General features: G+C 46.1%; 1 protein-coding gene across 1 annotated transcript in view; it reads left to right on the forward strand.

Moving 5' to 3' along the window:
• The window catches only part of LOC146337941 (serine protease 1-like), a 31,106-nt gene extending 5,213 nt beyond the window's left edge, over window positions 1-25,893 (forward strand). The window contains exons 4-9 of the mRNA XM_084816347.1: window positions 2,993-3,129; window positions 3,614-3,768; window positions 21,292-21,420; window positions 23,267-23,520; window positions 24,797-24,933; window positions 25,876-25,893. Of these exons, the coding sequence (XP_084672473.1) occupies window positions 2,993-3,129; window positions 3,614-3,768; window positions 21,292-21,420; window positions 23,267-23,520; window positions 24,797-24,933; window positions 25,876-25,893 (830 nt within the window). The remainder of the gene's footprint in view (window positions 1-2,992; window positions 3,130-3,613; window positions 3,769-21,291; window positions 21,421-23,266; window positions 23,521-24,796; window positions 24,934-25,875) is intronic.
• The last annotated feature ends 455 nt before the right edge of the window (window positions 25,894-26,348 follow it).

A 26,348-nucleotide genomic window follows, 5' to 3' on the forward strand; every position in this document is an offset into this window, starting at 1 on the left:
GTATGCAAATGGCGGCGCCCATGGGCGCCGCCATTTGCGTTCTTTATTTTGGCATGTGTAGTCTACGTAAACATTTACGTAGACTACGGCAAAAATAAGGGGAACGCAAATAGCATAGCATCTACACTATTTGTGTTCCCCTTATTTTCGCCATAGTCTACGTAAATGTTTACGTAGACTACACGTGCCAAAATAAGGAACGCAAATGGCGGCGCCCATGGGTGCTGCCATTTGCGTACGCGCAGGGTTTTTTTTTTTTTTACTCAGCCGTGATAGGCTACGTAAACATTTACGTAGCCTATCATGGCTGACTGCTGGGACGCAAACGGCGGTGGCTATGGCCGCCGCCATTTGCAGTCCCGGCAGGACAAGATTCGCAGCGGGAGGGACGGGGTGCCTCCCCGCCGGCCAGAATTTTGGGGGGGAGGGATGGGGCGCCTCCCCCCCGGCCAGAATTTCAGGGGGGAGGGATGGGGCGCCTCCCCCCCACCGCGAATCAACTTTCGTAAAAGGTAAGGGACTTTCGTACATCCCTATTCCCAGGTGTCTGCCATGTAAATGCTTGCGCACGTTTCTCAGTTGGAGGGAGAAGAGGGTAAAATGCCTCCCTTCAATGAAGGGAGACACATCTGATCCCCCACCCCACCAAGCTCAGAAGCAACGTCCTCTGTTGATTCAGAGAACCCCATTAAGTTCAGTGGGGCTTCCTCCCAAGTAAGTGTGCCGAGGGTTGCAGACTGAAAGGTGATCTTATGTCTACTCAGAAGTAAGTCCCATTGAGTTCAATGGGGTTTATTCCCACATAAGTGTGCAGAAGGTTGCAGACTTATGGCACAATCTTACATTTTATGTCTACTCAGAAGTCAAAGGTTTCCTGGGGGCTGCGAGAAAAGAGTACAGCAGAAGTTAAGCTACGGAAACAAGAACCCACCAGCACCCATCACTCTTTTGCACACATGCCAGGGAGGGAGGGAGGCACTCCCTCCATTCAAACCACATGTCTGCTGTGTAAAGGAGCCCTTCCTAATCCTGCAAAGAAACCGAAAGCAGGACACTCCAGAAAGGATGTGGATTTTTGCGAGTTTTTTGCTTAATGTAGAAACACCCAATGACGCATTTAAATATCCCAGATTTTTCCTACTGTGGACATTCATTGTTGTGCTATTAAACAGCCACTAGATGGCACTGTTTCATTAAGATCTATGGAACATTGAAAATTAAAAACTTCCCCTCTCAGCAATCATGTGGTCGCCGTCTGGGAGCCCACAGTAAACGTGGAAAGACTCCACAATGGTAGGACTGGGGTTTCTTTTTCTTCAGTGTAGAGATGCCCCACATGTCGTTTGTGCCCAAGTTCTTTTCTTTCTTTCTTTCTTTCTTCTTAATTTTTATTAATTTCCCAAATACAAAGACTAACAAACAAAGAAAAAAATACATTGAATTTAAATGTAGTTATTGACAGAGGGTAGTACATTCCCCCCTCCCCTTAACTTTACAGACAAAAATATAGGTGGAATCCACTGGCTGTTTGGAGATTTTCTTCATGGTTCTTTATAAGAACAAATTATATTTAGGGCTTCTCCACACCAGGCTTAATTAAACACAACTTAATGGGGCTTCTGCTTCCAGATTCTTTGCAGGATTAAGATCAGCTCCTTCCACAAGCTAACATGTGCTTTTTTCCCATGACTTCTTTTATCTGTTTCATTATACAGCCACTAGATGGTGCTGTGATATAGTGGAACTGTGCAATTTCTCATGGCCACTAAAGGGGAATGACATTTATTACTGCATTATCCCTGATCTCTTTAAAAACTGGGATAAAGGTCAGAAAGTGTGGGAGAAGCCCTGAAATTTGAGACGTCATGTAAAGGATCTGCAAACTTCCGTGAGTGACCAATCAAGAGTGTGCAATAAAAACCTTGTGTAGAAATGCTCAGGGTCTCTTTTCCATAATCTGAGGAAAGGTTTTGACAAATATTGCTGTGTATGTCTCTGATTTATATGTAAAATACAATCATGCCATATTTAATAAAATAAGCCCAAGTTCTAATCTTACAAGGCAAGTGGGAAAACGTTCTCTCTACCCAGTCTTTGGCTGCAATCCTGTACACACTTACCTGGGAGTAAGCCCTACTGAACTCAAAAGGACTTACTTTTGAGTAGACAGTACCCACAGAATTTCACTATGCATTTCTACATCATCTACACTGCAATTTTGGCTGCAATCCTATACTGACTTACCTGGGAGAAATCTTGATTGAACTCAGTGGGACTTTATTCTGAGTAGACATGTATAAGATTGTGCGGTTACTTTCTAAATTTAAAAGCCCCACTTTCAAATCTCTTTCCATTATCTTAAAAAACTATTGTCAGCTTCTGGTATCACTTGAAAAAAACAACTCGTCCTTCATTGCAGTTTGGGTGCAGGAGATTTCAGATGAAAGATTTCTGGGGGTTTCCTAAGAAAGTAAATGGTGGAGATGAGCCCCAGTTTCTGCTTGTGTAATCTGTTTGGGATATTTCAAGATAATGTAAATTCACAAAAGAGAACAAGGCAGACATGACTGGGTAAATAAGATGATTACAGTGATGGTGTGCTAATAACATAAGGAAAGACCTCCTGGACCAAACCAAAGCCATTTAGATTAATTGTTAGATTAATTGTTAATTGGTTAATTTTGATTATAATTTGATTAATTAATTGATTGTTAAAAGGTCCATCTAGACTAATTGTTAATCTAACTAATCAAGATGAATTGTTAATCTCACTGATTAAATAAATTAATCTTTTGGAAGCAAATTTAAATCCTTGGACTAAGTTAATTATGGACAGGGTGGAGAATTACTTCCTCTTGTCTGTCCTGAATCTCCTGCCAGTCAGTTTCATTGGATGGCCCTGGGTTCTAGTACTGAGGGGGCAGGTGAAATGTCACTCTGTCTACTTTCTACTATTAGGTGCCTTTTCTAAACACTGTGGTTTTCTTTCCAGTAAATTTCCCAGATGTTTTGCATTGTGCAAACATCACAGTTGTCAGTCACAATGTTTGCCAAAACATCTATCGCAGTTATGTCAACGAGAACATGGTCTGTGCTGGCAGGATGGAGGGAGGCACAGATGCTTGCCAGGTGAGTTGAGTACCAGGTTTTTGAGGGCCCTTGGGCAAGACACCCTCCCTGGGCCCCCTCCCTCATTGAGTCTACCTTCTCATTGCCATTGTCACCAGCTGCTCTTGCTCTTCATCCTCTATCTCATCATTGCTACCACTGGCTTGCTTGACAGGCAGAGAACCAGGGAGCAAGGAGGCCGTGGCATCTCCTGCTCCTCCTTCTCACCACTGCTGTTGTCTGGGCCACAGCAAAAGGTGGGTGAACAAGCAGGTTGCAATGGTGAAAAGGAGGAGCAACTCCAGGAGGCTCTTGTCAGTGGGCCCCTGCTGGGATGCGGGGCCCTTGGCAGGTGCCCAACCATGCCTACCCTTGATGCTGGCCCTGCTTGTGGCCTTGGGGAAGTCTGTCTGTCTGTCTTTCTTTCAATTTAATTTATCTCACAAAGTAGCCCTCGGTGCAGGAGTGGATATGCAGAAATGATCACATTTTGCTTTTCCTGCAGGGAGATTCAGGTGGCCCCCTTGTCTGCAACGGGGAGCTGCAAGGGATTGTATCCTGGGGGCCCCAGATATGCGCACAACCGAATAAACCAGGTGTCTATGTGAATGTCTGCAAATACGTGGGATGGATCCGAGACACTATCAGAAACAACTCATAGTCTTGCAGCAATCCAGAATGAACTCTGAGGGGAGGGGGAACTTGTTTGTTGTTTACTGGACTCCCACAAGTTGGTTTGACCCTTCTGTGGCGCTTTTGCCACTTCCCCGGTGCTATGAAAAAATGTGAAATAATAAAGGGTGGTTTTGATCACCGAGTCTTCTGCTGGCCTCTGAAACCACCCCAAAGCATGTGAGCTGTTCACTAACCCTCTCCCATTTTACCAGCTCTCAGCAACATGAATCTTGTTTTGTGGGAACTTGGAACATCTCCTTTTTGTAATGGGAAGATTTCTGGCTGATTTGTGCAAAATGTTGGGAAGTTCAAGGTGTGCTGCGCCTTAACAGAACTACAATCTCCAGGACTCCTTGGTGGGAAGTGTGTCAGTTGAACCACATCCAGAAATATCTATCCATTACATACACATATACATCACATCGTTGTGCAGCACAGTCCTAAGCCAGTTTACTCAGAAGCAACTGACACTGAGATAAAAACAGACCTTTTCCCTAATACATATGTTTAGGATTAAAGCCTTAACAATCTAATGACAGATGCTCTCTCTTATGATCAAACTGGATTTCTGGAGGCTCCGGCCCTTTGGGTCACTTAGGTCATCAAAGTGCATGCTCCTGGTGGTTCCATAGGGATCTATGGCCTGATTGGAGGCCACCAGAAGGCTTCAGTGTGGTAGCACCTTTTCTTTGGAAGTCACTCCCCCTGGAGGTCAGGCAGGCGCCAACCCTGTGCTGCTTCAGGCATCTCCTGAAAACAGCTCTTTTCCAGGAAACATTCCATAACTGACCAGCCACAGTTTTTATTGGTATTTTGTTTTTAAAAGAACAATTTTAATATGGTGTTTTAATTCTTTTTATTATTTTACCTTTTAGGTTCACTGCTCCAGAATCTGTTTAGCAAATGTTGTTAAATAAATACATAATTTCCCTCCCCACCCTGCTGCCCCCAGCGTTCTCACAAAGCACTGGAATCATAGTTCTACTCTATTGTGCACTACTCAGTCCTGGAGTACTGTGTCCAGTTCAGGGGCCCACATTTTAAAGAGGACATCGCATGCAAAAGGTTCCAATTTGTGAAAGTATACACTCTGCCGCTGACCTACCGTCCTTCCCCACTACATATTGTAGACATCTACAACTCAAATTCGTTTCTTTTAGGCTTCAGAGGGACATTACTTTTTTTAAAAAAGAATTGGAAACAGTTTGAAAAAGGAGCTGTTGCTTGTGATCATGTATACAGTCGTCCTGCTGTTGCCTCATGGAAGGGCAGGCCCTACCATTAGGCAGAGTGAGGCAGTCACCTCAGGTGGCAGATGCTAGGAGATGGCAGCAAGGTGTAGGAGGAGAGAGCTGTGGGCGACATGGCCTGCCCTGCACCCCCCCCCCCAAAGCTAGCATACTGCCTTCATGTATGGTGAAGGATGCTGTCCCATTGCCAGGGTTGAAGAAAGATTCAGCCAACAGTCCAATCAGCTTTTTTGCATAGGAAATTGGAGGAGGCGCCATCTTCTCTTTCACCTCAGGCAGCAAATGACTTGGGCTGGCCATGCCCAAAGTGTCGCAGGTTTCTTTTTTAAAAGTCTCATGCATTTCTGGAAAATACCTATTGTGGTGAGGGGACTGTTTCTTAACCCAAATGAGAAAAGTTGTTTTTGTTTACTACAAATGTTGATTTTAATCTCTGTTTTCCCTGCTGACAAAAGTCAAGGTACGTTTGGTACCTTAGGGTGCAGCAACTTGCAGTTCCACCCCTAACACTGGCTATATTTGTGATTATTCTTTGAATAACACAAAGACATTTATACCCTAAACTTTAAAAATATAGCAAACAATACAATTGTATTTGCTAAGTTGTACAAAATACATTTTATGTACTTAAATTAGTAAAGTAAGTTAAGAACTGATAAGAAAACAAGTCTTGCTTATGTTTCAGTTTGCCCCAAATGTCTCTTTATGTCTAAAAATAAAAATAATAATGAGTCTTTTGGCACCTTAAAAACTAAGGGTGTGTTTCCACGCTATCGGCTTCACTTCCTGTCCAACTTTGTTGCAATGTTTCCCCAGTCGCATCTTCTCTCGCACGTGTTTCCATGTTCTGAAACAGGGGTCCCCAACCCCTGGGCCGCGGACCGGTCGCAGTCCGTGGCCTGCTAGCAACCGGGCCACAGGGGTGTGTGAAACCTCCTCACCTTGGGTCCACGGGGGGCCACAGGGGTCTGCAGGGGGAGGGGGGAAGGTGATCCATCCCCCCCCCCAGAATCCTTGCCGGCCCCAGCCGGCTCCACTCTATGGCGAGTCCGCAGAGCTGCCAGCCGGCTCCAGCCACTAACAGACTTCTGGCCCTGGGACGCAAATGGCATCCCTGTTCTTCAAGTAATAGGCCATGTAAATCTTTACATAGCCGATTACTGCAAAGAATAGGGACGCAAATGATGTCTGCTATGCAGACACCATTTGCGTCCCAGTGGCCGGAAGTCCGCCAGTGGGAAAAAAAAACCCGTCAGTGGAAAAATTAAAATTGTCTTCCACGAGACCAGTCCCTGGTGCCAAAAAGGTTGGGGACTGCTGTCTTAAAACACCTGGTTTATCATTGTTGTACTGTGGGGGTCTGCGCTGTTTCCATGGAGCGCTAATCGTGTTATTCTCTTGATGGCTGGGTGGAGTCTTTTTGGAGTGGGTTGGGTCTGTTTTCCCACCCCATCCTCTTTCCGATTCCACCCTCTCTTGCCCCCTCTGCCCAGCTGAAGTTTCCCACTCTGGCCAGTCTCCTCCTTGCCTTCCCAGCCCTTTTGTTTTGCTTTAGAGAAGGAGCGAAAAATCAAAGCGCTGTGTCTGGAGCATTCCCCCTCTTTAAACCTTCCTTGTTGCCCCTAAAACAGGGATTTAAACCACAATTGTGCATTAACAAAGGGGCAAAAAATCAAAGTGCTGTGTCTGGACCATCCCTCACCCCATTAAACCTACTTTCTTGACCCTAAAACGATGATTTAAGCTGCAACTGTGCATTAACGAAGGGATGAAAAAGCAAAGTGTTGCAGCCAGTCTCCTCCCTGCCTTCCCAGCTCTTTTGTTTTGCTTTAGAAAAGGAGCGAAAAATAACAGTGCTGTGTCTGGAGCATCCCACACCCCTTTATGCTTCCTTTCTTACCCCTAAGATGGGTGCTTGTGTGTGTATCTTGTCATCTCTGCCTGACTGCTCCTTCCAGGATCATCTCCCCCTCTCCCTCACACAACTTCACTGTTCCTGCCTCCTCGGCCATGTTTCCAGGACAATGGAAGGAGAAGCCAGTGGAGGAGTGTGGGATTTTTAAAAAGGAATCAGCTTTGCTGTGAAGAGAGCCCCCCCCCCCCCCGTTCTCCTTTCCCTTGAAAGTTCAGATACACCTGCATTTCAGGAGCAAGCCTCATTGAGCACAATGGGAGTTACTTCTGAGTAGACACACATATGCTTGTGCTAGGAAAGGGGGGGGAGAACACAAAGAGGGAAACTAGCCCCCATTTTAACCCAGAGGAACTCATTGACCACAAGGGGAGTTACTTCTGAGGAGACAGTAATGAGTTTGTTGTGGGAAAGAGAGTGAAACCAGCCCCCATTTTAACACACAGGATCTCTATATGGAAGCTGTGAATGAGTTACGTCCTAAGGCAATGGCATTTAAGGAACTGGGCTTAAAAGTGTGCCATTTCAATTGAGGGGGAATCTCAGCCTCATCCACCACATGGGAGTTACTTCTGAGGAGACACTAATGGGTTGTTGTTGGAAATAAACTGAAACCAGTCCCCATTTTCACACAGAGGATCTCTATATAGAAGCTGTGAATGAGTTATGTCCTAAGGCAATGGACCGAAGCTTCCAGATCGCACTTAATTGCATTTCAAGAATTGAGGGCTTTGATATGTGCGGTGTCAGTTGAGGGGCTTCTCTGTCATTTCTGTGGTCACTGAGAGGGCAAGCCTCATTCAGCACAATGGAAGAAAACACCCCTTGACTGGGGTCATGGGCTGTGTTCTAGTGCTTATTTTCAATAATGTTTTAAATGTTGGTCCCTCGGCATCCTGCTCCAAAACAGCGATGAAACTTCTGGAAAACAGGGAGGGAAAGGGTTGGGTCACTGAGGTCAGAGCATGGGCCAATCTACATTGTGCCCGCCATCACAATGAATTCATCGGGTTAAACGCTCTCGCATTAAAACGTGATTATTCACACTCACCCATTTTCCCCGTTGCAGTGCTTCATCGAGTGTGCAAGCTCGGTTCACACTTGAGCGCTGTGCTGTTTTCCTGCACGCGCTTGTCTGATCTCAGATACTAAGCGGGGTCGGCCCCGGTCAGTAGTTGGATGGGCGACCGCCTGGGAATCAGGCTTCCTGCACTGAGCAGAGGGTTGTTCTATCCCTTCAAATGAGACTAAGTTTTACCCCCTCCTATCCCACGCTCCGGATGTTTTTTTAAAAAAATTAAGGCATTATTCTCATAGAATCGGGGCTTCTCCGCGATGTTTTTTTTTCTAATTCAGGCCTGATCTTCAAAGATTCGAGGTTGTGAAGCTTCACAACTTCAAATCTTCAAAGATCATGCCTCAATTAGAAAAAAAAAACATCACAGAGAAGCCCTGATTCTATGAGGATAACACCTTAATTAAAAACAAACAAACATCCTGAGTGGGGGATAGGATGGGCTAAAACTTAATCTCATTTGAAGGGATAGAACAACCCCCTGCTAAGTGCAGGAAGCCTGATTCCCAGGCGGTCTCCCATCCCAGCACTGACCAGGACCGACCCCGCTTAGCTTCTGAGATCAGACAAGCGCTCGCACATCCAGCCTTTTGCTGTTGCTGAAGAAATGGGGGCTGCTGAAGAAGCTATGCAATCAGTAGCCGGAAGAAGACGTGGGGCCGTCGAGAGCTGTGATTGGACAGGAGGGAAATACAAACACCGCTGTATATGGACAGGTGGGGGAGGGGACTATGACTAGATATGGTAGCGAAGGCAGAAAATCAGAGCACATTAAGGGGAGATACTGGGATATTAGGGTATTGAAAGTGGGAGCACGGAAGTGGGAAATTCTGGTTCCAATTTGAGGCAGCTACTGCGTAGTGTGAAAGGTGGGTGGTGAAACCTCATTGGAAGCGAAAAAAGGTGGTAAGTGTAGATCCAGCCCAACACACCCACAAAGGCTGGGCTACACGCCCCATGGGCAGGACTATGATACCGGACCCAGTGCAATTGTGGAAACAGGTCAGTAATGGAGCTGCGGTAAGCTGGAAAAGTGAGACTAAAAGCAGTCTCAGAAGAAGTGGTTTTTCAGCGATAAAATGCGGCGCTGGGGCTGAATGGCCATGACGTCATGGAAACACAGATACCTCACCGCGCAGCCAGGTTGGAGTAAATCGCTGGTGGAAACACAGCCTACCACGTTTATGATGGCATAAGCTTTTATGGACTTCAGCCCACTTCAACAGATGCATGGAGTGTTTCCTCAGTTACTAGTACATATACACCTGGTTTGGGGAGGCGGGGGGGGATTGTAAACAGTTGTTGGGTGGCATCATAGACATTAACTATGTGAGCTGATTAACATGCTGTTCTTTATCACACTGCATGACAATACAGACAAAGGATTATTTTAAGCACATGGCAACACTACAAGTCTCCTCGCTGTATTTGATGCAACTGGCTTAACACAGTTGCCCCTCAGTTAGCCAAAGTTCCCCTCCCCTGCCCCACAATTTCTAGAAAGTTTACATCTCTACTCCTGACATTAACCTTGTTCTGCTTTTGTTTCACCATATGATCCAAGCCAATATAAGCTTATTTCTCAGCCCCAAATGAGACCAGTGTGATGTAGTGGTGAGAATGTTGGACTGGGAGCTGGGAGATCCGGGTTCTAGTCCGCACTCGGCCGTGGAAGCTCACTGGGTGTCTTTGGGCCCATCACAGACTCTCAGCACAACCCACCTCACAGGGTTGTTGTTGTGAAGATAAAATGGAGAGGAGGAGGAGGATTATATACTCTGCCTTGGGTTCCTTGCAAGAAGGAAAAAGGTGGGATATAAATGCAATAAATAAATAAATAAATAAGACCAGGGGGAATCTGTGATTAGCTGTGGGTTATGTGGGGTGGCCACGTGTCCTCTTTTATGGAGGACAGTCCTCTGTTTGAAGGCACCCTCTATTTCAGGGGTGGAGGAACCTCTTTCAAGGTCCAAATTCAATTTTAGAGGAGCTCTCAGGCGCCACATTCCAGTGGCAGGCGGGACTGAAAGCAAAGGGATGGGGCCAAAAATACAAAAAACAAAACAAAACAGCATATTGTAGCTTAACACTCTTACTGCCACTAACTAAGCTGTAGAAGAGCTATTTCTACCTTTTAGAATGGGGGGAAAACAGTACAAAAGCCAGGAAACCACCCAATGGTTGAGGGAAAGGGGGTGAGGTCAGGAGTAGGGGACATAGCCCTACGAGGAACCCCGGCAGGCCGGATTTGGCCCCTGGGCCTGAGTTTCCCCACCCCTGCTCTATTTGAAAGGCTGTCCTGCCCAATTTTGGCTTAAAGAACCACAAGAATTCTGATCAGCAGTGACCCCCTGAACAGGCAGACACACAGATTACTGGTCACAATCATCGCCACTATGGTGAGATGTACTGTATTTCTATTTAAATCTTAATAATTATTTCTAGCTCTGCATCTATACATATACATTAGGATATGGAAGTTTTATGCAAACTGCTGTCCTCTTTTGTCCCCCCTTTTTTTTGGGGGGGGTATGCATTTCCTCTTTTCTGGCAATTCATAAATGGCCATCCTAAGCAGATTGGTGGTGTTGGAGGGAGGTTTAATGTTTCCCCCTTTTCTGACCTACACCTCTCCCCACTCTGGAAACTGCTATTTCCTTTGTAGAGGAAAATGCACATCTCCACCATATGTCCTCCCATGGGGCAAATATAAGCATCAGGGCGGCCACTTTAAACAGGGAAATGGTGTGCACAAAGGAATAACCCACCCTTCACCAATGCTGAGGTCTCAATCGAAATCCCTCTCCCAGTGGCTATTAACCCTTTAAAAACAGCAGAGGCTCCTATCTGTGGTTTGCCGGTGTCACATCAAATTCAACACTGAAAACCAAGCCATAATCAGGGACAACATGCTGGAAATGGATATTTTATGTGTTAATTTACTTTAGTGACATAGCTGCCCCATAACACAAGTTCTCTGGGCAGCTTGCAAAACCAAAGCAAGATTAAAATACAATATATAAGAAAACCTAAAAGTGATTAAAACCAAAACACAATTACAACATGGATTTTAAGATGACAGTCTTAAACTATACATTATTTAAAAGGCCTGAGTAAATAAAAAAAGGACACCTGGCACTGAAATGACCATAAAGATGGTGCCAGGCAAACCTCTTTGGTGAGGCTGGTCGGTAACTGGTCACTACCAAAAAGGACGTCTCCCTAGTGGTCACCCACTACTCTGAAAAGACCTTCTCCCTAGCTCAGGGGTGGGGATGTCAGAGAAACCCGCAACGGATTCAAATGAGTGATTTCTGTGAATCCGACCTGTGGATTCCACAGCGGATCAGCTTTTTCGGAGCCATGTGGATTCCACGGATGTGCAGACCAGCTTTTCACTTTTTTGGCAGGGGGTGGGGGATTGCACTAAAAGGTACTTGCACAAGTAGAATGAAATTCTGGTAAAGATAATAATAATCTGATTCTGTTAATGAGTGGACGACGAAATGCCTGACAATCTGCGAAACATAGGGCCGATCTACATTGTACCCGCCATCGCAATGAATTCGGTGTCCCGTCGGGTTAAACGCTCTCGCATTAAATGTAATTATTCACACTCACCCACTTTCCCCATTGCGGTGCTTCATTGAACGTGCAAGCTCGGTTCACACTCGAGCGCTGTGCTGTTTTCCTGCTGTTTTCCTGAGCACGCTTGTCTGATCTTGGATGCTAAGCGGGGTCGGCCCCAGTCAGTAGTTGGATGGGCGACCGCCTGGGAATCAGGCTTCCTGCACTGAGCAGGGGGTTGTAGTGTCCCCTCAAATGAGACTAAGTTTACCCCCTCCTATCCCCCGCTCCAGATGTTTTTTTTTAAATTCAGGCATTATCCTTGCAGAATCGGGGCTTCTCCGCGATGTTTTTTTTTTCCTAATTGAGGCATGATCTTCGAAGCTTCGAAGTTGTGAAGCTTTTTTTAGCTTAAAGCTCTTACTAAAGCTTAAAGCTCTTAAAACATATTTTAGCTTAATGCTCTTATTGTCTGTAATGAAGTCTTAGGAGAGGCATTTCAACCTTTTACAATGGGGAAACAAACTGCCTGAAAGCAGAGAACTCACCAAGCACTGGTGGCTGAGGAAAAGGGGTAGGGCCAGAAGAAAGTGGTGCTGCCATCTGGGGAACACCAGAAGGCCAGGTTTGATTCCCAGGCTTGAGGTTCCCAACTGCTGTCCTAGTGGTCAGCCGCCTCACTTCTTTTGGCAGGACACTCAGAGCAGGGCCTCTGAAGACAATCTCAAGGTTCAGGTAAGGAGAGCCAGAGTGGTGTAATGGTGAGAGTGTTGGACTGGGAGCGATCAGGGTTCTAGTCCCCACTCTGCCATGGAAGCTCATTGGATGTCAGATTCCTTTTACCCACAATGAACTTCAAACACCGAATCAAACACAGACAAGAGGCTTCAATCTACAGCTTTTAATCCATTACCACAGAGGGTCATACAGACACAAATTCTCAGTGACTCTCAGTCTGCAAGGAAATGCCTTCAGGGGGTTCAAAAGGTAGCTACGAAGAAGTTGCCAAGGTGGTCTCACTGGCCTAACTTAAGTGGTGGGGTGAGCTCTCTCTCTCTCTCTCTCTCGGCTTCTAAGTGCCGCTGTTCATGCAGGGCCAATTGAGTAGACCTTTTAAGTTCTGCCCCGGCCTTCTCCCTCTTGGTTCTGCATCTGTGTCTTGCATCTATTAATTCAGACTCCCCAAACCCCACCTCTCCCTGTTCGCTGTCTCTCACGGGGTGGGGAGTGAAGAGGGACCTTCCTCCTCCAGCTGGACCTTTGAAACCTGAGGAGCCTGCCTAGCCATGTCTGGACTAGCCTGGGAACATACCTCCCCCATGTCTGGTGGTTCTTCTTCAGAATCTGAACTACTCTCCCACTCCCTGTGCTCAGAAGCACTCCTGACATCGGGTGACTTTGGGCCAGTCACAGACTTTCAGCCCAACTTACTTCACAGGGTTTCGTGTTACACAAGATGACCAGCTGACCAGAGAATAAATGACCTCGCCCCATTCTGCAGTTAATTACGGCATGATCTGGCAAGATCAGGAGGTGACACTTTTCATCTTAATTTCCATGGTAGGGTGTTGGCTGCCTCTCCATCCATAGTCTCTGGTTTCACCCCAAATGCCAATAATTGGTTATGCTTTATGTGAGGGATGGGCAGTAAATTGGGAGCGTCTTCACTCAGGGCATATCTGTGACATGAGACTAGTGTCATTAATCCCGCTTTGTGAGTTTGGCCCAAGCAGCAACGACATCCCAAATAAAAATGGGTCACCAACTTAGTGTGTGGCATTACTGAGATGAGCATGCAAGTTTAACAATGGAAGAGGAGAGGGAGTGGTGTCCTAGAGGCTCCAGATGTTTCAGGCACCAATCTTCACTGCTCTCGAGATGGGTGACTGGCAGCTAGTTAAAATCAAGGGAGTGTGTATTTATCGAAGAAAGAGATGGGTTGGTCTTTGAACAGTGCAATGGGCATTATACAGTGGGCGGGTTCATGCCGCTTGTCCTAAAGCTGAGTCCAGCCGGTAAGGGAGGTGCGACCGTCTTCCAAATGGTTTCCTCTTCAGCTCTTGGGACCAGCACAATAGTATCTCTCTCCTGGCTCCATCCTTGGCACTGGGTGGATGTACCTGTGACTGGCAAGGCCTCCTTCGAAGCAAAATCCCAGAGAAAGACTTCAGGTGACTGATGGATTTACATCTTCTTTCAGGCTAGTGGGGTTGGGCATTATAATATTTATGCATGCAAATGATCGAATGCATATCAATACACATATGATTGTTTATGTACAACAGGGGTGGGGAGTGTGTGGTCCTTGAGAGGTTGTTGGACTACAACAACCTCTCAACATCAGCCCTAGCCAGCTTAGCCATTGGTGAAGGATGATAGGAGCTGTAGTCCAGCAACATCTGGACAGCCATAAGTTGTCTATCTCTGATGTATGATATGACCAATTCTGGAGGGGTAAACATGTTTGCCTGTTTCAGCAAGAACAAAAATGAGGCACACAGGGCACCTTTGAAGACCAGCAGAATTATTCACAGAAGCTCACGCATTACATGCTAACATTACAGCTGTTAGTTTGTAAGGTGCCCCAAGGGTCCCTTTTATTTATGTATAGTATGTGTTATTGGTTAGGGCAGCCTTCGCCCTAGGCTAGGGGATGGACCAGATGCTGGAGTGGAGGGCATTGGATTTTTTACTTCAAGTGCCAAATGACATGGTGGATTCAGCCCTAATTCTGCAAAATGGGTCTATGGTAGTAATTCTAAAACATAAGGTCAGCCTCCTAGGTGATGTGGTGGCAATGGGTAGGAGTGGTTTGATTGCCTGCCTTCCAGAACATCTTGAAAGGAATCAGAATGACAAAGCTCTTATTGTCTGCTTATCTTGTTTGCTTATCTGGAGCGTCAGTAGGGATGTATGTTTTTTGTTAAACCTGTTTCGTCAGTGTTTCATGGATTGCCAGGCGTATTTTGTTCCATCGTCCACGCAGTGACAGAATTGGATTTTTTTAACCAGAATTTCATTCTACTTTGGCTAATTTGCATTAGCGCAAGTGCACATTAGCATAAGTGTGCATTAGTGCAAATCCCACCCCAAAACTGAAAAACCAGTCAAGTCAACAGAATGCATGTGACTCAGAAAAAGCCAGTCCACTGCGGAATCCAGAGGTTAGATTCATAGAAATCCGTGCGCATTTGAATTTGTTGCAGATTTCTCCAACATCCTTAAGCATCAATGGGGTAACTAACACCAACTCTCCCTGCCCCTGCCTGCCACTGTCCTTGCAGAGGGGGCATAGTTCAGTGGATAGAGCACAATTAGGGATGTCAGAGAATTCCGCCACGGATCTCAGGGAGGCCGAATGCCAGCGCATTCAGCCCCCCAAAATCGGTGGTGGAACGGTCTGCCCCCCCGCCCCCCCCAGGACGAGACTTACCTGGGGCGGATCTTCCTGGCGGCGGCGGCGGCAGCGGCGGCTGCAGTGGTGGTTTGGCGGCGGCAGCAGCCGGTCTTCTGACCAGCTGCTGCCGCCACCATTTCCAGTTTTTTTAAAAAAAAAGACGTGATAGGCTACGTAAAGATTTACGTAGCCTATCATGGCTAGGTTTAAAAAAAAAACTATCACAGCTGACTTAAAACAACAACAACGCCCGTACGCAAATGGCGGCAGCCACGGCCACCGCCATTTGCGTTCCTTATTTTAGCACATCTTAGTCTACGTCAAGATTTACATAGGCTAAGACGGTGAAAATAAGGGGAATGCAAATAGCGTCACGTCCGCTACGCTATTTGTGTTCCCCTTATTTTCGCCGTCTTAGTCTACATAAATCTTGACGTAGACTAAGACGTGCCAAAATAAGGAACGCAAATGGCAGTGGCCGTGGCCGCCGCCATTTGCGTACGTGCATTGTTGTTGTTTTTTAAAGTCAGCCGTGATAGGCTACGTAAACATTTATGTAGCCTATCACGGCTGACTGCAGGGACGCAAACAGTGGCGGCCACGGCTGCTGCCATTTGCATCCCTGCTAGCCAGCGGCCGGATGTCCGGCTGCTGGCGGAGCCAGCCAGCGGCTCCGCAGAATCCCTGCGGAGCACAGCCAGATGGCCAGGATTCTGGGGGGAGGGACGGAGTGCCTCCCCCCCCACCATCAACATAATCCGCAAAAGGTAAGTGACTTTCGTACATCCCTAAGCACAATATGCTTTGTTTGCAGAAAGTCCCAAGTTCATCTTCAGTTCAAAGGATCTCAGGAAGCAGGTGATAAGCATCTCTACCTGAGTCCCTGGAGAGCCACTGCCCATCAAAGGAGGCAATACTGGGCTAAATGGACCAATAGACTGACTTGATATGAGGCAGTTTCCTATGGTTTGAGGAAAACCTATTAGCAGTCTGGTCATCTGTCAGTCTGGTGCTGGCCAAACATCCTCTTTCACTGTTGGCCCCAAAGGCAGCCTCCAATATTCCAAAGATGATTGGGGATGTCAGAGGAATCCACAATGGAACCAAATGAGTTCGAATTTTCATGGATCCAACTTATGGATTCCGCAGCGGATCAGCGTTTCCCCTGTTGGGTGGATTCTGTGGACTTGCAGACCGGTTTTCTAACTTTCCCAAATTTTGTGCAAATATTGTCATTGAAAATTATGCAAAATTAACCCCCGCACACAAAAATATGCATCTTTCCCATAAGCTGAAGCATGAAAATGTGCATTTGGGGGAGTTTGCACATTTTTGCATGTGCAAATTTGCGCAAATCTGGAAACAAAAAAAATCCGATTCCGTTGGTGGGCAGACAGTGGAACAAAAGGTACCTGACCATCCGCAAAACACAGAACAGATTTTACACAAACCGTTCATCCCTAAAGACAATCAGATGCAAAGGAAGAGAATGGAGTTTTAGCAGTGATACACCTGGTTCTCATGTAATGTCAAGCCAGAATTTTTAAGAAATGGTTTGTTCTCTGGGGGTTTTCTCTGGCCTCCTATCATGCTAAACAAATCATGGACAGAAGGTTCATGGGTTGTTTAGCTGCTATTTCTTGCAGCAGGAGTGATCGGAAAGCTTGCACCAGCACATGGCCTTGTTCACGGCAACCCACAATTTTTTTAAAAAAATTGGGTTATTGTTATGTGTGAACTGGCCCATGGATTGACACCTACGTGGATTGGCCCATAGGTTTGCTGTGCAGGGGTGAAAAGGTGGCATCTGTTGATTTCCTCTTCTACACAAGTATTAATTATATTGGTGCTCGATCTTTCCTTGCATATGGTCATACTTAGGGATGTCCATCACTGGGAAGTCTGGTTCTTTTTTGACTTGATGGAGTTCCACAGCATGTACAACTTGATTTGCATTTGCAGGCTGAGTTGCGAGCTTTTCCCCGAACTCCAGGAACTTTTTTTGTGCATTCCCTCCCCCCCACAGGTTCCGCAATCTGTGCATATTCCCAAGTAATTTGCACAATTTGCTCAGAAATTTGTGCAAATTGCTCAGAGTAATCAGAATTTACGGGACCTGTGGGGGGAAATGCACAAAATGCCCAGAAAATCCACGAACTGGCCTGACTCACTGCAGACTGAATTAGGCGCCACAGCAGGAACTGGCCCAAAGTCTGGGGAGTCAAACTTAGGAAAATCCATCACATTCCACCCCCCAAATGGATTTCTCGGACATCCCTACTCATACCTCACTTAAAGAATGATGTGTTTCCATGCAGCCTTCCTGCCTCCCCATTCCTTGGCTTTTCTTGCCCTTCAGGCTGGAGAGAGATGCTAGGGTTTTTTGTTCTTGTAGGGCAGGGGTGGGCAACACACAGCCACAGTCCCTGCCGTCACCCCATGCTCACCTAAAATAAAATAAAAATTAAAAATGTCATCCATTTGCAAGCTAATTTGGCCCTTTCAGCTCTCTGTAGCCGTTCCATACCTCCCAAAGGGTTAACTTTAGCTTGCAACCAAGCTAAATTTACCTGTTGTAGCACCCTGTCACGTTACAGAGAAGTTAATTTGGGCCTTTCTTTCCCCCCTTTTTTTTGGGGGGTGCCCCATGAACTGCACATCACTCTGCATACTGTGGCCTACGGTGGTGGTCCAGGGGGTGAAAATGGCCCCCAGACCTCCGGAAGTTGTCCACCCCTGTTGTAGGGTTACCAGCTTTTGAACTTTCCACCCCATGACACACTTTTAACAGCAGTTTGATCTGCAGGAGTTAGCAAGTGATCACACTGTATTCTCATCATGCCATGCCAAGTTTCACCGGCTGCTTTTTGTAGATCGAACCATTGACAAAGGTAGTCCAGGTGTTTGAGGGCCCATGGATGGTAATGTTCCTCCACGGCATTGTGAAATAATTTCCCACAATGCCCCGGAGCGATGCTACATCAGGGCAGGTAAGCCCTCACCCAGGAGCCTACCCATGTAGGAGGGGGGACCCCCAGAGTGTGCTTTGTGGAGGGCCTCATCAAACCGGTAGCTGACCCTGCCCATTTGACCAGAACCATAGGGCGACAAAAGAAATGTGGGTGCACCATAAGAAGCAAAGCCTCTCTCAACCCCTTTTAAACTCTCTCACAGCACAATCCTACACAAGTCTGTTTGAAAGCAAGTCCTGTGCAGTTCAACAGGATTTATTCCCAGGTAAGTGCGAATAGGGTTACAGTTTTTAACAATCTTGTTCATCTCGAGCTTTAGCTAAAGTAAATAGTAGGTTTTATTTATTTTTATATTTATTTGTTATTACATTTATATCCCACTTTTTTTCCTCTTGCAAGGAACCAAAGGGAGTTGACAAGGTCCTCCTTGTTTCCACTTTATCCTCACAACAACCCTGTGAGGGTGACATTCAGTGACTGGCCCAAAGTCACCCAGTGAGCTTCCATGGCTGACTGGAGACTAGAACCCGGATCTCCTGAGTCCCAGTCCAACACTCTAATCACTACACCACACTATGTGAGCTGAACTGTCCATCTTACATTTGGGAAGTCTGGGGGCAGGTATCTCTTGGCATGAGGAAGCCCACTGTGGCAAAGTCTGGAAATCTTTCTTGTAGTCGGTGATCGAAAGCTTGTGGAGTCTCATGATCAAGTTGCCAATGGCCCTTCTCCTTTCAATCCTTCAGAAAATTTCTAGAGCCAGTTGACCCTGCAGTTCTCTCTTGCCGACTGTTTCCATGGCAGGCATGGGCCTTCTAGCAATAGCTGTGCTTCTGATCTGTGCAGGTAAGATCCCATGCAGGTGGTATATGAGGGGCTAGTGCTGGAGAGTGGATAGGCTTGTAGGGTTAGGTTCGTCTGGGTAGAAGAGATGAGGAGTTCTAGGAGGATTATTATTATTATAATGCCCTTCCAACCAAGGGAGAAATATGGTACTTGACACCCAAGAATGGAATGCAGAATGAGTAAGCAAAGGATAAAGAGTAACTCCTGGTACAAATGTGCCCTGCAACAAAATGTTGTAATGTGAAGTGGTCTGATTATCATTCCAATCAGCCAGCCACACCTTTCTCCACGATACACCACTCCATTTCCCCCTCCCAGCCAGTCTTCCATTCACTCTCCCCTAACAGTTAGTTAGCATTCCATGAGCACAGAGCACACTCACTAGTCTTTGGGCCTTGGGGTTTTTTTCTAAAGATTGTTTTTGTACTTCTTCAAACCTCAAAATTCCCTCGTGTCTGCTGAAACTGCCTCTTATGCATGGATAGTGCTGTATTGGCTATATATGCATTGGCACTCATGCCTGAACATCAGAAATAGAGGGAATGATACACAAGCAGCAGTATGAGGTAGTAGAATGGGCTGTACCATTTCAGACTACAGGTAGGACATACCATTTTTGAATGCTCATTGTCATGAAAACACCATGCAAGAAGAAAAGTAACACATCAAGGACAACATTTCAAGTTTAGCCCTCTCTCTGTTGTGCAAGTTTTCTACTTACAGGGAGGTGTTTTTTGTTTGCTTACTCCCTGGGGAAGCAAAGGCAATGATTACTTTACCTGAAAAGGCTACAGTTATAGCAAGAAGAGAGGTTATATGCGCCTGGGAACCAACCAAAGACGTGGCATGAATCATCACCTAGACCTACCTGAGAAAGTTTGGCTAGAGAGTGATACCTCCCCAGGTTGAGAGACTTTGGCCATACTATTCATCACTGGTGCCAGTTTCAGGTTTTGGTGGGCCCTTGGGTAAGAGGTCCTCTGTGAGCCCAGCTTCTCCTCATTGCTGTTGCCTCTGCCCATCTGCTTGCCTTTTTTCCTAGGCTCAGTTAGGAATGTCCATCGCTGGGAAATCTGGTTCTTTTTTTACTTGACAAGAGTTCTGCAGCATGTATGACTTGATTTGCATTTGCAAGCTGAGCTGAGGGCTTTTTCCTGAACTCGGGGGGGGGGGATGTGCATTTTTTTTCTGCAGGTTCTGCAATTTCTGCACACTTCTGAGCAATTTGTGCAGATTTTGGACTAATTTGTGCAAATTTCTGAGAAATTTGCACAAATTATGTCTGAGTCTGCGCAATTTGGCTGTAATTTGCACACATTTCACAGGTAAGTCTGCAAATTGCTCAGAAATTTGTGTAAATTGCAGAACCTGTGGTGGTGGGGGAAAATGTACAAAATGTCCAGAAAATCCATGAACTGGCCCAATTCACTGCTGACCGAGTCGTGCCGCAGCAGGAACCAGTCCAGGAGGCCGAACCTAGGGAAACACGCCAATCTCCACCCAACAAATTGATTTCTTTGCCATCCCTAAACCCAATCGTCACTACTTCCCGTAGGTGTGTCGTTACCCAAACTTGGTGGTCACATGTCCTCCTTTCCAGAGGACAGTCCTCTATTTGAAGAGCCATCTGGTCCAAGTCCAGTTTAAAGATAAAGCACCCTCAGAAGGGAGAGCAGGAAGGGGCCTTGAAGCTGCCCCTCCACCCTTAGCACCTGGACAGTAGGCAGACCTAGTCACACTTCCCCACTATGGTGAGATATATTGTATTTCCATTGAAATGATAGTTGTTATTTCTAATTTTGCATCTATACCCGTCCATTAGCATATCCCAGTTTTTATGCAAACAGCACCTTCCATTTCAATCATGCATTTTCTTTTTTGGCAGTGCTGAAGTGTCCAGCCCACCCTAGAGAGAGGATACAGTACATGGAGTTTCCTGCTCACCCCTCGCTCGTTCAGAGAGGGCAGGTGGACAGCAGACAGGAAAAACAGCAGGTGCCAGAGCAGCTCTCAGGCTGTGTTCCTCCACCCTGGTACTCTCCAGATGTTTTGGACATCAGCTCCCATCAGCCCCAGCCAGTACAGCCAATGCTCAGGAATGCTGGGAGTCATAGCCCAAAACATCTGGAGGGCACCAGGTTGGGGAAAGGCTGCTCTAGGCATTTTTGGCAGTGTGGTTCTTGACAGGTGCCCAGCAGTGCCAATCCCTGATGCCAGCCCTGACAGTGGGCACCCCTTTTGCCCGGTGACTCTGCTCTGGTTGGGTGGAAATGCACCCATGCCTGCCAGCACAGCTTGAAAGAGTGTTTCCTCGCTTTCCTCCAGCCCTTTGCTACACCTAACACCCATCCTTTCTCTTGACAGCAGCTGCACAGACTGGACCCAGGATGCTCAGGGGCTTCCAATGCGTTGAACACTCCCAGCCCTGGACAGTAGCACTTTTTGACGACTTTAAGTTCCACTGCACGGGCACTCTGATCCACAAACAGTGGCTGGTCACTGCTGCCCAATGCTACACGGGTCGGTATGTGTGCCTGCAGGATGCAGGGGCTGTATCCACTTAGGACAGGGGTAGAGAACCAAACCCGGCCCTCCAAAGTTCCCAATCTGACCCTCTGGTGATTCCCATGTAGCTATGGCCCTTTCCCCTGGCCCCGCCCTTTTCCTCCCGACCACCAACCATTTGGTGATTTCCTGGCTTTTTTGTATATTTGGAGTTACTTTGTGATGCTGTGGGTCACTAGCCAGTCAGTGCTGTGCATAGTTAGCTTTTGCTTGAAACTTGCAGAACTCTTTGAACTTTCATCTTGAAGAAGAACAAATACATTTGAACAGCATGCGGCAAGGACATGTCCAGAGCAACCCTGCTGTTCTAAAACCTTTAGGTGTGTCTAGTGGTTTAGTGGAGAAGGAATGTTGGGAAGTGTAGCTCCAGGACATTTTTTGAGAATGTGAGCAATTACGTCATCTGCTGGAGCACCAGGGTAACTGACGGACCCTCCTTGCTCTGGCAAGTGAATGACACGATAACAAGGCTTTCACATTTTACAACTGTTTGTGATGGATTAACATGGGGAAGTCCAGAGAATGAGAAAAATATTCAAGCAGAGGCTGGAGACTTCTTTGCTTTGATGGAGTTCCTACTTCACACTAGTAGCTTAAACACTTCTTTGCAAGTTGGTTTGAATTTCCAATTAAACGCTAAAGGCTGCATTTCAGCTCTCTGATCTTTCATTAAAGCTTTTGTTTTACAAGTTCAACCCATGCAGTCAAAATTCAGCACTACTATGCTCAATGGAGTGTAGTCCCAAGTAACTATGCATATGACTGTAGACATCCTCCATTGATTGTAAGATTTTATTAGTGGCTGGCTGGTTGGTTGGTTGGTTTTTGGTTGTTTGTGTTTTATGATAGAGTTTTTAACCAGAATGTAGGTTGTTTTGTGTATAAATAAATAGAAAAGCAGTCTCTCTCTCTCTCTCTCTCTCTCTCTCTCTCTCTCTCTCTGTCCTGGGTATAGAGTGGCTGTGGTTTTGAACCTTCTCCATTTGTAGACTATCTGTCTGACAGAGGAGTGGTGGAGCCCCAAATCCTTAGAAATGGTTTTGCAACCCTTTCTAGACTGATGAGCAGCAATAACAGCATTTCTGAGGTCCTCAGAGAGTCTTTTGATTGTGGCATGACGTGTTTCCACACAACCACGTAGTGAAGACCAATCTTGCAAAGTTTCTGACCCTTTTATAGGGTGGGGCCTCCCAAACTCACCCCTGAAGATCTACCTAATTACTTAAACACTTGATTCTAATTATTTCCTTTAACTGAGCTGACGCAACCAGGGGTTCACTTACTTTTGCACATATCCTGACTCTTAAGTATTCATTGTTTGCCTAATTTATACATTTTTTTTAATTTCACGGAATTGGCTAATATAAACCCTTTGGATGGTTAGAAAAGGACTGGTTTTGATTCACTCAGGCTATCATGATGAAACTGTGGAATTTCCATAACTATCTTTATTTATTTATTTATTCATTCATTCATTTCTATACCGCCCAATAGCTGGAGCTCTCTGGGTGGTTTACAAAGATTAAAAACATTAAAAACACAATATACAGAGATTAAAAATCATTTACATAAAAAAACCCACATGAACAGACAATATACACAAAAGAAACACCTAAAACCATTTCAAACAAGCAATCACAAGCAAGCAACCATAACCATAAGACATTCCAGGATCAATCAGAATTTATCATATGCTGCCAAATGCCTGGGAGAAGAGGGTTAGGGTTCACAAACTTTTTCTCACCACTGTATCTTATCTATATCTCCCGGGGGCATGGCTATAGATTCTCCTGGGGGCGTGGCTATGGGGGCTGCCATGATGAGCTCCTGCACTTTGACTTTTACCACTGCACTGCTGGGTGTGTCTTTGCCCTTTATGTTCTGCTCCTTGTGCTTCAGCATTCTCTTTGCGACCTTCGGAGAACACAGTCTGTGGCACTTGGAATCGACAGAGCAGTTCAAGTTTGCAACCAAGGCCATCCGGCACCCCTTTTATGACAGCTACACCAAGGATAATGACATCATGTTGGTCAAACTCCTCACCCCTGTCCTCATCAACAAGAATGTCAGGCCACTCGCCTTGCCGAGTAACTGCGTCTCTCCTGGCAGCTACTGTGTGCTTGTTGGCTGGGGAACTACCATTCTGCAGAAAGGTAAGGAGGCTGAAACCCCAAGAAGGAAATGGAGGTGCAGATGACAGAGAGAAAAGGAAGAAATTAAGGATGGGCTGCAATGTGGATGCTTGAAAGCTGATCAAATAGGGCTGCCACCTTTTCAACAGACTTCTGTTCCCACACCATTTAACCTAATGTGCAGGTGAAGCTGCTTTTAAAAGACATAGCAACAGAAGCTGGTTGAAAACTTGGCAACCTTTCCATTAAAAACTAAAAGTGTGGCCAACAACACTTTATCCTGAGATGAGACTGTAGCTCAATGCACCCTTTGCACGTCGAAGGTGACAGGTTCAATGGCATATCTTGTCGGCAGAATCATGTAGGAGGTGATGGGAAGGACCTGGCAGAATGGCTGCTAGTCACAGAATCATAGAATCATAGAATCATAGAATAGTAGGGTTGGAAGGGACCTATGGGACCATCAAGTCCAACTCCCTGCTCAATGCAGGAATCCATGTCAAAGCATCCCTGACAGATGGCTGTCTAGCTTCATCTTGAATGCCTCCAGTATGGGAGAGCCCACTACCTCCCTAGGTAGTCACACAGGGTAGATGATAGGGAGCAAGATGAACAAAGAGTCTGACCAGGAATAGAACAGCTTCCTGTGCTCCCATCCTTAGCACCATGTTCAGGAGTTAATTAAGGAGGCTGGGTGGATACACACTAGATGGGGAGTGGGAGGTGAACTCCTGATGGCAGGGTGGCCACTAGGGCAAACAAATGCAACTGTGGCAAGAAGGGAGGCACTCAGGGAGGGGACCCACTGAATGCATCTTGTCCAAGGGTCCCCCCAAAATCTGGAGCTGACACCATGATTTTTCTAAATTAATTATTTATTGTGAAATTTCAACAACAACAAAAAGAGGGGAAAAACATAGCTACATAAATTTGAATCTATCAGTTTCAATACTTGGGTATCAAATGAAAATATGGCTTTCTAAGAATTATACATAAACTTCAACAAAAGCACATAAAATATCCATATAAGTAAGTATCCACTTGCAAATGGCGTCTATAGATCACCCGTTCAAATGTTGAAAGCATTGTTAAGTCCTCAATCCATTGCATTATACGAGGTGAGGGTTTATCTAGCTGACACCATGAGAATCAGTCCCAAGAGAGCAGGAGACAACCTTTAGGGGGAGGGGAGCATGCAAAGAGAGACACCGCGAGTTCTCAAAGCATTTTAAAAACCCGAGCAGTCCTTAAAAAACATCGTCATTCTTTCTTCCCTCCCTCACTTCATTACCGTTAGAGTCTCTGCCAGATGTCCTATACTGTGGAAACATCACCACCGTGACTGACCAGGAATGCTTGAATGTCTATCCCACAGTCCAACTGAGGCACATGTTATGCGCCACTGTAAAGCAAGGTGGCTCCGATTCCTGCCAGGTAAGGCAAGCGCGACTGACTATTCCCACCACCCTCTCCAGCCGAAAAGAGAAAACATACAATGTGCGCATTGTCAGATTATCATTTTGTTAGTAGAGATTCTCTGCTCATGCACATGACTGAAAGCTGGAAGTAGAGAGTGTACAAAATGTTGTAGTGTATCTCACCTTCTAAGAGGAATGCTCCTGTTCATGGTTCCAGCCAGCCACATCCTCCTCCAGGAAAGCTGTGGGCATTTCTACAGCAGCCTAAAATCCTGCATTTAAAATGGGGCTTTCTGCTTCCGTTTTAAAAGCAGGATCACAACAAACTCCCTTTACATGTGCTGCCTCCCCCCCTCCCCTCCCCTCCCCTCCCCTCCTCCCCCTTATCTAAGTCTTCCATTATCTTTCATTGATCTCGCTCCTCTTCTTGACACTTTTAACTCTTTTAACGGAGGGTACTAAAACAAACACAACAGGGTAATTTGATAGCCCATTATCTGCAATCTATTTAAAAATGGAACAAAGGGCATTTAATGGAGGAGATGCCTGGGATGATCACTGCGTCATGTAAAGAGCCTGCAAACGTCCATGAAGGAGCAATCTCAGTCGCAGGATAAAAACTCCGTGTGAAGGAGCCCTGTAAGGGGCTCAGCCAGGCCATTCTATGCCCCCTCCTCACTTTCCTGTTTTTCTTTTCCAACTGACAATGTCCCATGGATCCTGGAGGCTACTGAACATAGTCCCCATTAGACTGTTTTGTGGGGCAGGGAGGAAAGTTGATACTTTTAAGTTTCAAAATGGAGAGGGGGCAGGGTTGTTCTTCTGCAAACCTTGAGGTTCTCCCTGAGTATACTGATACCTCCCTCTTATTCTCTCTCTCTTTCTAAATGAAAGTTACTTAAAAGGATTAAATTTAAACTCCTCCCTCTTATTCTCAATGGCCCTCTTTTGGCTCCAGTCCTGCGTTTGCTTTTAGAGGGAGAGATTGAAAACAGTGGCACATGTGAAGACAGGAAGCTGCCTTAGTGTAAGTTAGACAATTTGTCTATCTAACCTGGTATTGTCTGCTCTGACTGACAGCTCTCCAGGGTCTCAGGGCCAAAGCGGACAATACGTTAAATGGCTGAATGAAAGCAGTTTCAATGTTCTGGCTAAACAATTCCCTTTTTATGTGAGGAGTGGGAGAGGAGATTGGTTTCAAGGATACTACCTTGAAATGTAGTGGCTAAAAGCAGCTATTGCATTGCCACCTAGTGGTCGCTTTCTGCTACTCACCATGGGTGTGTTGTGCACCATTAATCCTCTGCAGCGCCCTGTCTGCTAGAGCTAAGCCGAACGCTCTTTCAAGAACTTCCTCAGTGAAAAAAGTCGCCCCCTCAGCTCACATTTTTCACTGCCGCCATGTGTTGCTTTCATGGTTCTGCCCATGGC

This window comes from Heloderma suspectum, chromosome 10, assembly GCF_057233095.1.
Source record: "Heloderma suspectum isolate Gila_16-S chromosome 10, 16-S_ref, whole genome shotgun sequence".
NCBI lineage: Eukaryota > Metazoa > Chordata > Lepidosauria > Squamata > Helodermatidae > Heloderma > Heloderma suspectum.